At 44.0% G+C, this 11,586-nt stretch overlaps 1 protein-coding gene across 2 annotated transcripts in view; it reads left to right on the forward strand.

The window, feature by feature from the left end:
- The first annotated feature begins 1,818 nt into the window (after positions 1-1,818).
- The window catches only part of PRSS46 (Putative serine protease 46), a 17,855-nt gene continuing 8,087 nt past the window's right edge, over positions 1,819-11,586 (forward strand). Inside the window, exons 1-4 of one of the 2 annotated variants that reach the window (XM_017855653.1) lie at positions 1,819-1,948; positions 4,210-4,387; positions 4,557-4,816; positions 5,578-5,741. In XM_017855653.1, coding sequence (XP_017711142.1) covers positions 1,867-1,948; positions 4,210-4,387; positions 4,557-4,816; positions 5,578-5,741 — 684 coding nt within the window. In that variant the 5' untranslated portion in view covers positions 1,819-1,866. Of the gene's footprint in view, positions 1,949-4,209; positions 4,388-4,556; positions 4,817-5,575; positions 5,742-11,586 lie in introns of those variants that run through there. The other variant, XM_017855654.1, reaches the window with a different exon arrangement.

The raw sequence follows: 11,586 nt of genomic DNA on the forward strand, positions 1-11,586 counted from the left end.
CACCAAGCCCAGCCACATCTTTTTACTTTCACCTTATTTATGCCGCTTTGTTTTTGGTGTGTCTCTAATAAGTAGTATGTGGATGGTTTTTTTTCTGCCCAACATGAGGATCTTTTTATTTTATGCGTAGAATTCTATGCATTCACATTGGTTGTGATAACAGATATGCCTGATCTTTTATTCAGTCATCCTGTTTTGTTTTATTGATTGGTTGTTTCCCCCAAAGAATTATTTTCTGCAAAGAGAGAAGAATGATCGCGTTTCTCTTCTCTGAAGTTTCTCTTTTCTTTCTCCTTTCCCTTTCTATGTCTTTCCCCCTGGAGGGAATCTGATTGTAGAGATAATAATTTCCTTGATTTTCTACCATATATCTGTAAATTAGTTTGTTTTGCCTGTTTTGAATTTCATACAGTACACAGACTGTATCCGACTTCTTGCGCTCAGAATACGGTGATGAGAGTCACCATCTAGTTAGGTGTAGCAGCAGCTCATCCATTCTCACGGCTGCTGAAGATTCTGTGTAGCTGTTGCACCTTGGAGGGCAGTTGGGTAGTTTCCAGCTGGGACTCTTCCCAACAGCGCTGCTAGTGAACAGTCTCTTGCACCTGTCCTGCTGCATCTGTGCAGTTTCTAGGGCATGAAGCCAGGAGTGGAACTGGGTTGTGGGGCAGGCACACTTTCTGCTCTGCTAAATGATTCCAAACAGTCGTTTACAGTGGTCATGTCAGTTTATCTCCCCAGCAGTGTGTGAACAACCTGGTCACTCCATGTCCTTGGCAGCACTGGCTGCAGGGTGGAGCAGGAGCTTCCTGTGTGGACAGTGTGAGGAGCCTGGGATCCTTGGGAGGGGAGACCTCAGGGGAGTGGTCATGAGGTGTCCCCAGATGTCATTCATTCTGCTGATTCGTGAAGACCCAAGTGTTCAAGCAGCTTCCTCTCAGGAAGCCACCTTCCCAGGTTAAACATACCTAGATTTCCTCAACCCAGGAGCTCTTCTCTTGAAAATACAGACCCTGGGCTGGGCACAGTGGCTCATGCTTGTAATCCATGGAGCTTGAGACCACCCTGGGCAGCACAGTGAGACCTCGCCTCTAAAAAAATTTTTAAAAAATTAGCCAGGTATGATGGTGCACACCTGTGGTCCTAGCTACTCAGGAGGCTGAGGTAGGAGGATTGCTTGAGCCTGGGAGGTGGAGGCTGCAATGAGCTATGATCTCACCACCATCACACTCCAGCATGGTGACAAAGTGAGACCCTGTCTGAAAAAAGAAAAAAAAGAAAGAAAAGTAAAGAAAATACAGACTCTGAGGGAAAAAAGAAACCTCCAGTTCCACCTCAATCACACCACATACTACAGGAACTAGTTATCTTCCTCTCAGTGCCTCAGTTTCCACACCTCCAGGGGGGAATGAGAGGGGGTTCACAAAGAAACCTGGGCTGGGCACTAGGGTGCCTCATGGGCTAGGCACCAGGCACTGTCACGAGCCAAGCATGTCGTACTGTCACAGGCTCAGAACTATGCACTGGGGGCACCATCAAGGCCAAGGCTGGGGTACACTGCAGAGAACTGGGCCCAGGAGGCACTGTCATGGGCCAAGCACCAGGAGTACCACTCCAGGGAGGTTCCTGACAGCAGCATCACCTTGTGGCCCTGGCAGGGCCTTGCCATGACCACACTGCCTCCTTCTCAGAGTCCTGTGACTGCCACAGCCAGGTAGGTCCCCAATCCTGGGGCAGATGCCTACTCCCCACAGTCATAAACACACAATCCATGAGTTCTAGAATCTTGGCACAGTGGAGGTGCCACACCCCCTCTGCCTCCACATCCCATTAGAAGGAGCATTGAGGAGTAGATACCCGCTTGCCATGGCCTGTGGGCCGGGGTATCTTCAAGGCCTTACATCTCCACTTTCTTCTGCCAGATTAGAGAATCAGCCATATATTGAAGGTAAGCTTCAGGGACATGGGACAGAGGCTGGAGGGATCTGTTTGCTGGGAGCCCGTGTCTGGCTGTCGTCATGCCTGAAGGGCCTTGGTGTGTCCATGTCCTGGTGGGTGGTACATCTTCAGCAGACTGAGAGTCCAAACGGTGTCAGGGCAGTTCCAATTTCCAGGGTGACCATGAACACAGGAGGGAAGAGCCTTATTAAAAATGGGGGAACACAGTGGGCACAGCGGCTCATGCCTCTAATCCCAGCACTGTGGGAGGCCAAGGAGGGTGGATCACTTGAGGCCAGGAGTTTGAGACTAGTCAACATGGCAAAACCCTGCCTCTACTAAAAATACAAAAATTACCTGGGCATGGTGGTGCACATCTGTTATCCCAGCTACTCAGGAGGCTGAGGCATGAGAACAGCTTGAACCTGGGAAGTGGAGGTTGCAGTGAGCTGAAATCACATCATTGTACTCCAACCTGGGTGACAAAGTGAGACTCCATCTCAAAAAAAAAAAAAAAAAAAAAAAAAAAAAAAAAAAAAAAAAAAAAAAAAAAAAAAAAAAAAAAGAACAGACTAACACTAACATCCATGGAACGATTGAGTTTGTTTAGGAGGCTCAGTAATAGGAGACTCCATCTTGCAATGATGAGGAAGTAAGGCTTAGTGCCCAGTCTGTATCAGCCCAGCTGAGACTGAGTGAGGTCGCAACACCCTGGGAGGCGAGCTTCATCAGCATCCAATTTCACAGTGGGAAACTGAGGCTCGTACAGCTTCAGTGGTTTGTGAATGCTGCAGCCAGAATTCAATACCTGTGTTCAATAGACTCTTTGGGGGTGAAAAGAGGATGACATGCAAATTCATGAAGCATTCCATATTAAAAAAGAAATTAAAATTTTTTTAGAGACAGGATCTTGCTTTGTCACCCAGGCTGGAATGGAGGGTGCAATCCTAGTTCACTGTAGCCTTGAACTCCTGGGCTCAAGTGATCCTCCTGCCTCAGTCTCCTGAGTAGCTGGGACTACAGGTGTGCACCACCACACCTGATTAATTTTGCTTTTGTAGAAACAAGATCTCACTGTGTTACTTAGGCTGGCCTCAAACTCCTGGCCTCAAGCCATCCTCCCTCCTGGGCTTTCCAAAGCTCTGTGATGACTGGTGTGACTTTCTCCCTTTCTTGTCCTTTGTGATGTTTAGTTAGTAAGTACCTGTGCCAATCCAGACTGGGCCCATTTAAAATCTCCATCTCACACCTGGTTCAGTGCAGCCTGCTCTCTTCTCACCCCTGCTGCTGGGGCCAGTGAGAGTCAAGGAGGGAATGGACATGCATCTCTACTCACTTCCTCACACGGTCACATGGGTGGCCCCTGGAGCAGTGCAGTGTGACATTACTGTTCACTGGGGACAGGCAGCCTGGCCAACTTGGGCCCCATCACCAATACCCTGGCTGGCAGCTCACCCCTGCAGTGATTCTCTCTTCTGCTTCTCTCCCCCAACCATCTGTGTAAACTATGGGCAGGGATGAGTCCTGGCTGATGGCTTATAACAAGCCCAGGAGGAGTTGTCTCGTCTTCATTGTTTGGGAACTCTAGAATATGGGGCACCTCCTGCTGACCCTGGCCTTTGGTTGCCCCCCCGCCTTTTTTTTTGAGATGGAGTCTGGCTCTGTCACCCAGGCTGGAGTACAGTGGTGTGATCTCAGCTTACTGCAACCTCCACCTTCCAGGTTCGAGTGATTCTTCTGCCTCAGCCTCCTGAGTAGCTGGGATTACAGGCATGTGCCACCATGCCAGGCTAATTTTTGTATTTTTAGTAGAGATGGGGTTTCATCATATTGGCCAGGCTGGTCTTGAACTCCTGACCTCAAGTGATCTACCCACCTTGGCCTCCCAAAGTGCTTCTCTATCCATCTTGTTTGCTGGTTATCCTGAGGTACCCCTGAATTCCTGGAGGTCTGGCCCTTGTTGGTGCTCTCCTTGGGTCCTAGAATCTGGGAGGCTTTGTGAGGCCCTGCTTTCCAGGGGGTGCCATCTTGGGGCTCTGGGGTCTTGGCACCTTGCAGGTGGCCATGGGTCAGAGCCATGGGGATTATAGGTGTGAGCCACTGTGCCCGGCTGTTTGTCAGTTTTGAGGCAGTGGAAAAAGCCCCTTCCCACATGTGCATGTGGCAGTGGCTGCTTATGACAGGGCTGGAAGGCGGCTCTCTCTGTCTCAAATCTGCTATGTCCAGGGGTGTGAGGGCTGCCCTTTGCTGCCTGAGATCCTTTTTCCTCAGGGCCCTGGCTCCGGGCCTGCGGTCAGACCAACGTGTCCTGCAGAGTGGTGAAGGGGAAGCTGGTAGAGGTAGGCAAGTGGCCATGGCAGGTGAGCATCCTGTTCCTGGGCACATACATCTGCAGTGGCTCCCTCATCCACCACCAGTGGGTCCTCACGGCTGCGCACTGCTTGCAGAGGTCAGTCAGCAGGGCCTGGGGACTTTGCTTTCTGGCCTCGGGGGTCCCTGGTGAATCTAGGGATCTGGGAGCAGGGGGCCTGGCTGGGTGGTCCTGAGCTCAGGGCCCATCTCCTCCCTTACTTATGGCCTTACCATTGGCGACCTGCCTCCTACCCATGGTCCTGCAGATCCAAGGACCCCAGCCTGTACTCCGTGATGGTGGGAGTCCACCAGCTCCCAGAAAACGGCACTCAACTCCCTCTCACTCGCATGACGATTCATAAGGATTTCAGCAATCTTGTGTCTCAGGACATTGCCCTCCTAAAGCTCAGGGACTCCATCTCGTGGAACCCCCTCGTCCAGCCCGTCTGCCTCCCTAACATCAAATTCAAGCCATCCATTGGAAGCATGTGCTGGGTAATCGGCTGGGGAACTACAGGGAAAAAAGGTGAGTGAAGGCCGGCAGAGGTTACAAGACACTAGCCTCTTCAGAGCACAGCGGGCTCCTTCATTCATTCCTTTATTCACTCATTCAGTCAGACAGCAAACATTTCCCGACCTCTTGATACAAAGACCCAGTGCTCCAGTGTAAAAGACACATGTGGCCTGCAGGGACCTCAGTTCCCAAAGTGAAGTTAAATGAAATGCCAAGTGCTTACCCTGCAGCATTGCAGGAAGTGAATTCTTGGTTATTAATGGAGTTCCCATTAATGGCATGAGGCCCACGATCTCAGGACATACTGAGGTATTGAGGCTTCTCTATCCATCTTGTTTGCTGGTTATCCTGAGGTACGCCCAAATTCCTGGAGGTCTGGCCCCTGTTGGTGCTCTCCTTGGGTCCTAGAATCTGGGAGACTTTGTGGGGTCCTCTTTCCAGGGGGTGCCATCTTGGGACTCTAGGGTCTTGGCATCTTGCCGGTGGCCATAAGGCAGAGCTCAGCTCTTCACCTTCATAGAACCTGAATTACTGGAGAAATCCCCTCTTGTCCTTTGGTGCCTGGATATCACTCCAAGCCCCCTGGGACACTTTTGTGTAGTCTTTTTTAATGAGCTGGGCTTTTGCAAAAGTTAGACTGTGGGCTGGGGCCTTTATCAATCACCATCCCAGGAAATGGCCCTCCCTCCCACCTTAGCAAATATGGACAACTCTGTGATGGAGATGTGCCGAAAAGCTGAGGGGATGACAAGGCTGGCTCTCTGTTTCCTCAGTGACCCCAAGTACTCCCTACAGTCTTCACGAGGTGGCTGTGAGGATCGTGAACAATGACATCTGCAGACAGCGGTACCAATTCCTCTTCTTGAAGGACAAGAAGAGCTTCATCGGGAATGATGTGCTGTGTGCCCGCTCTGAATGGGGCTTGGACACTTGTCAGGTGCGGAGCGTGTGGAGTGGGGCAGGAGAAGGCTTTTACGAGTCATGCATTTTCTTTTCACACGGCACTGGGACCCCTCATGAAAATATCCTGGTTCTAGATCCTTGAGGCATCGTCACACTATCTTCCACAATGGCTGAACTAATTTACATTACCACCAACAGTGTAAAAGTGTTCCTATTTCTCCACAACCTCGCCAGTATCTACTGTTTCTTGACTTTTAAAATACCATTTGATCCAGCAATCCCATTACTGGGTATATACTCAAAGTAATAAAAATCATTCTACTATAAAGAAACATGCCTGGGAGGCCGAGGTAGACAGATCACGAGGTCAAGAGATGGAGACCAGCCTGGCCAACATGGTGAAACCTTGTCTCTATTAAAAATACAAAAATTAGCTGGGCATGGTGGCGCACACCTGTCGTCCCAGCTACTTGGGAGGCTGAGGCAGGAGAATCGCTTGAACTCAGGAGGTGGAGGTTGCAGTGAGCCGAGATTGTGCTACTGCACTCCAGTCTGGGTGACAGAGTGAGACTCTGTCTCAAAACAAAAAACAAACAAACAAAAAAAACCAAACCAAGCAAAACAAAACAAAACAAAACACATGCACACGTATGTTTATTGCAGCACTATTTACAATAGCAAAGACATAGAACCAACCCAAATAGCCATCAATGATAGACTGGATAAAGAAAATGTAGTACATATACACCATGGAATACTATGCAGCCATAAAAAGAATGAGATTATGTCCTTTACAGGCACATGGATGAAGCTGGAAGTCATCATCTTCAGCAAACTAACACGGGAACAGAAACCTAACCACTGCATGTTCTCACTCATAAGTGGGAGTTGCACAATGAGAACACATGGACACAGGGAGGGGAACAACACACACCAAGGCCTGTCGGGGGTCGGGGGCATGGGGAGGGATAGCATTAGGACAAATACCTAATGCAGGTGGGGCTTAAAACCTAGATCATTGGTTGATGGGTGCAGCAAACCACCATGGCACACTATACCTATATAACAAACTTGCATCTTCTGCACATGTATCTGAAACTTAAAGTAAAATAACAAAAGAAAAGAGAATCTCCTTCCCCTGGGCTTCCATTTAGCCTGTAAAATAAGGGTGAAATACTCTTGTCCCTGTCCACAATGAAGGTAGCGATGGCAGTCCTTCTCAGGTTAGTTTACCACTTCTGAGCATCAGCTACATGCCCATATGTGGGTCATGTGTGGGCAGAACCTGTTTTGCATAAGTGACATTCATTCTGCAAGCATAGAATGAAGACTTCTGCCATGTGCCACTTGCACCTTCTATTCAACATTGGTTTTGAGATTTATTCTTATGGATACATGCAGGTTTTATCCATTAGCTGCTCTACAATATTCTCTTTTGTGAGTATGCCAAAATTTACCCAAGCTCTTGTTTATTAACATTGAAGGAGTTTCCAGTTTTTTCATATCACAAACTCTGCTGCTGCTCTAAGTATTCTCACACACATCTCCCTATGTACATGTTCCACAATTTCTCAGCAAGATGTATCTGCACAGGAGTGCTGGGTCATAGGTTGTATTTACCTTCATCTTTAATAGTCATGGTCAAATTGTTTTCCAAAGTGATTGTATTAATTTATTTTCTAACAACAGTATTTGAGAGTTCGTTGCTCCATTTCTTGCCAGCGTTTGATACTGTCAGACTATAAAATGTTTTCCATTCCGATGGATGGGAAATAGTACCCGTTGCGGTTGTAATGTGCATGTCCCCAGTTACTAATGTGGTTGTGCAGTTCTTATGCTTATTCACTATTTGTGATTCCTCTTCTATGAATCACTTATTCATATACTTTGGACATTTTACTATTGTTTGCCTTTTTCATTTTTTTATTTTTTAATATTCTGGATACAATTCTGTGTTCATTGTGTATACTGCAAAATCTTCTCCCAGTTTTCCATTTATCTTTTTATTTTGTTTGTACTGTCCTTTGCTGAACAGCAATTTAGGTTTTATTTTAGTCAAATATATCATGTCTGTGATTTATGCTTTTTGTGTCTTATTTAATCATTCCTTTTCCCAAGGTCATAAAGACATTCTCCTATATTTTTTTCCTCAGAGTTTGGAAATTTTGGTTTTCACGTATTGAAACCATGTGGCATTCATTTTAGGAATGGTGTAACATAGGAATCTATTTTTATTTATCTTCTCATGTGGACTACCAATTTTCCTAATGCTATTTATTGAAAAAGTCATTTCCTGCACTGGCTGTCCCTACCTCTCTCATATATCAAGGTTGTGTAAACACAAGGGGTAGTTTTTTTCAGTTGGACACGTACATAATTTATTTTTGTTCTTTCTTCCTTCTCCATGCAAATTTTTGAGGCTACATATTTCCCTCTAAATATGGCTTTAGTTTCATGCCACAATATTTTATAAAATTTCTATTTTGATTTTATTTTGACCTGTGCATGGTTTTTTGTTATTGATTTCCACCTCAGTTTCCTTGTCTTAAAATTAGTTCTAAAGTGGTATCAATTACATGGAATATGCTGAGAAGGTTTACTCTTTCTAGTTTTGTGTTGAAAGCATTTAAGATCATAAAATCACTTTTGATTTGAACTTTGTATTCATCTCTTAAATTTTCACTGTTGTGATTCCATCATCACTAGTTTATTTTAAAATATGTTCTGTGATTTTGAAAAAAATGCACACATTTTGTTTAAAAAGTGATACATAAGTGCAAAATTAGAAAGTGAGACTTTCCTATAATCAAATTACCTGGGCATTTCTACGCTAAATTGTTTGGTTTATATTCCTAACACTTCTTTCTATACATATAAAACTCTACATTAGCTTTTTTGTTTTGTTTTGTTTTGATTTTTTTTTCTTTTTTTTTGAGACTGAGTTTTGCCCTTGTTGCCCAGCATGGAGTGCAATGGCACCATCTTGGCTCACTGCACTTCCGCCTCCCGGGTTCAAGTGATTCTCCTGCCTCAGCCTTCCAAGTAGCTGGGATTACAGGCATGTGCCACCAAGCCCAGCTAATTTGTATTTTTAGTAGAGATAGGGTTTCACCATGTTGGTCAGGCTGGTCTCAAACTCCTTGCTCAGGTGATCCACCCACCTCGGCCTCCAAAAGTGCTGGGATTACAGGTGTGAGCCACCGCGCCCGGCCTCTGGTTTTGATTTTTAATAAAGGACTGTTATATAATTTTATTCTCCAACTTTTAAATTTTTACTTAAAAGATATCTTGGACTCCTTTCTATGTCTATACATATAAATATGTTCCATCTTCCTTAACTGATGAATAATAATTTTCTCATATGGCTACGCCACAATCTACTTAACCATTCTTCTATTGACAGATATTTGAGCTCATTTCAATATTTTTTTTACTATGCCAGAATAAAAAAATTGAATACCTTTTCACATTTGTTCAAACATTTATCTACAATAAATTTTTAGAAGTGTAATTACAAAATCAGTTGTATATATTTAAAATTTCAATAGATATTTGCAAATTAGCCTCCCAAAGATTTAATCCATTTATATTAACACCAACAGTAGATAAATGACTTTTCCTGCATCATCACCAGAATTAGGTATTATTTTTATTTTAACTTTTGTCCTTTTGGTAGACTAAAACTTATATCATGTTTTTGTTTTAATTTTATGACATTGAGAAATTCTGTAAATTGCTTGTGTAATAGGATAAGTAGGAAGTTTCAACAAAGATATCAAAATACAGTATCAGAATTCAAAGAGAGTTGTGTGACTGATATTTGGCTACCTGTCTGTATCAAAGGGTCCGGAGTGTAGGGTTGGAGGTGATTTTGTGAGAATTTCTCTGGAGAGAACTGCATCTATGAGCTCACCTTTCTCCCTTTAAGGGGACAGGGATGAGCAGGTTGGGGGTGCTTGTTCCACACTGCAAGTCTACTGGGAGTGGTACCCGCAGGATCACTCAGAAAGCCTGATGTACACCCCTCAAGGGAGGGGGACAGTCAGCTCTAAATCCATCTAGGCTCAGGGAGCTCACAGCGGCCTTGAGGGGAGAGTTGGGGGGCGTTAAGACAGTTCTTTTCCTCTCACTCTGCTGCTGTTACCCTGGCAGGTTAGGAAGATCAGGTTAGTAAGATGGGGGTAGGAGGAGTGGAAGCTAGAGGGAGGGAAGCCTCCTACTTGCCAAAGCCCTGATGCCAATGGGGAGAAGTTTTACTTTAAATCAAGTCTAACGTTGTGATTATTACATGGAAATGAATATTCTGATTTCTGAAGTGAGATGTTCATATGACACTTGGTATAATCATGGCAATTGCGATTATGTTAACCACAGTAGGCAAAATGTTCAGGTTCTGCCCAAAGTTTTACCCGGGGTCAAGGAAAAAACTCACCTTCTAAATCAATTTTAAAAGAACAAAGGAAGTCCAAATAAAATGCTTGCTTCTTTTAGTGTACCATTTACACTTTTCCATGTCCTTTGCCCATGTTCGTCTATTAAACTACTTTTGTTTTGGATATTCTATTCTATAGTAACTTGTGGTAAAGGAGCAATAGCGCAATATGTCTTTTTCAGCTTAATTTCTAATGGCTCATAAGCATTTATATATATGTGTATATGTATATATATATTTGGAGACATAACATAAAACATATGGTAAAACATCAAAATTAGTGAATCTGGGTAAAATATTATACTTGCAACTTTTCTGAAAGTCTTAAATTATTTCAGAATACAAATTTACCCCAAAACTTTGGGTACTGGAAGTTTTAACCCATTGTAAAATGCTTTACAATATTTTACCCTATTTGTACCTCATTTACCCTTTTTTCTGGTGTAGGTTTTTTTTCCCCCATAAGGTTATGTAGAATTTTTATGTGTTTATATCTATCATATTTTCCTCCATGATTTTAGGGTTTTTTTTTTTTTTTTCCCATCCTGGCCGGGTGCCAGGATCACGCCTGTAATCCCAGCACTTTGGGAGGCTGAGGTGGGCAGATCACGAGGTCGGGAGATCGAGACCATCCTGGCTAACACGTCTCTACTAAAAACACAAAAAAAAAAAAAAAAAAAAAAATTAACCGGGCGTGTTGGCTGACGCCTGTAGTCGCAGCTACTCAGGAGGCTGAGGCAGGAGAATGGCGTGAACCTGGGAGGCGGAGCTTGCAGTGAGCCGAGATCGCGCCACTGCACTCCAGCCTGGGCGACAGAGCGAGACTCAAACAACGACAACAACAACAAAGAAATACCTATCCTAAGATTATAAAATTATTTACTCATCATTTTCTATTTCTTTTCTTTAAATACTTTAAATTTTTTTTCATCTGGATGATTGAGAGAGGAAATTCAGTATTATTTTTCTCCAAATGGGTAGCCTGTTATATAAAAATATTTTGTTGAATATTTTTTTTTTTCTATGAATCAGAAATGCCTCCTTTATCGTATTCTAAATTCCCACCCTATTTTGGTGTCTCCCTACCATTTACATCTCTATGCTACCACCACTCTGAAAATTATTGTGGCTTTAGAATTCTGTTTTATGTGGTAATGCAAGTTCTCTTTCATTCTCCATCTTTTAAAGAATTTACCTGCTGTTCTCCCACGTTCCTTTCCACAGTCTTAGAATAAAGTTGTCAAAAAGAAAATCACATGGGGATTTTGGTGGAAATTAATAGATCCTTTTAGGGAAATAACGACTTTTTATTTTGTGCTATTTCTTTATGTCTGTAGAGCAGGAGTTTGTAGCTTTCTCCATGTAGTTACTGCATGCTGCTTCCTGAGTCTATTCCTAAATATTATATATTATGTCCTTATTGTGAGTGGTGTGTATATATATACAT

This window comes from Rhinopithecus bieti, unplaced genomic scaffold (genome assembly GCF_001698545.2).
Source record: "Rhinopithecus bieti isolate Rb0 unplaced genomic scaffold, ASM169854v2 scaffold_39746, whole genome shotgun sequence".
Lineage (NCBI taxonomy): Eukaryota > Metazoa > Chordata > Mammalia > Primates > Cercopithecidae > Rhinopithecus > Rhinopithecus bieti.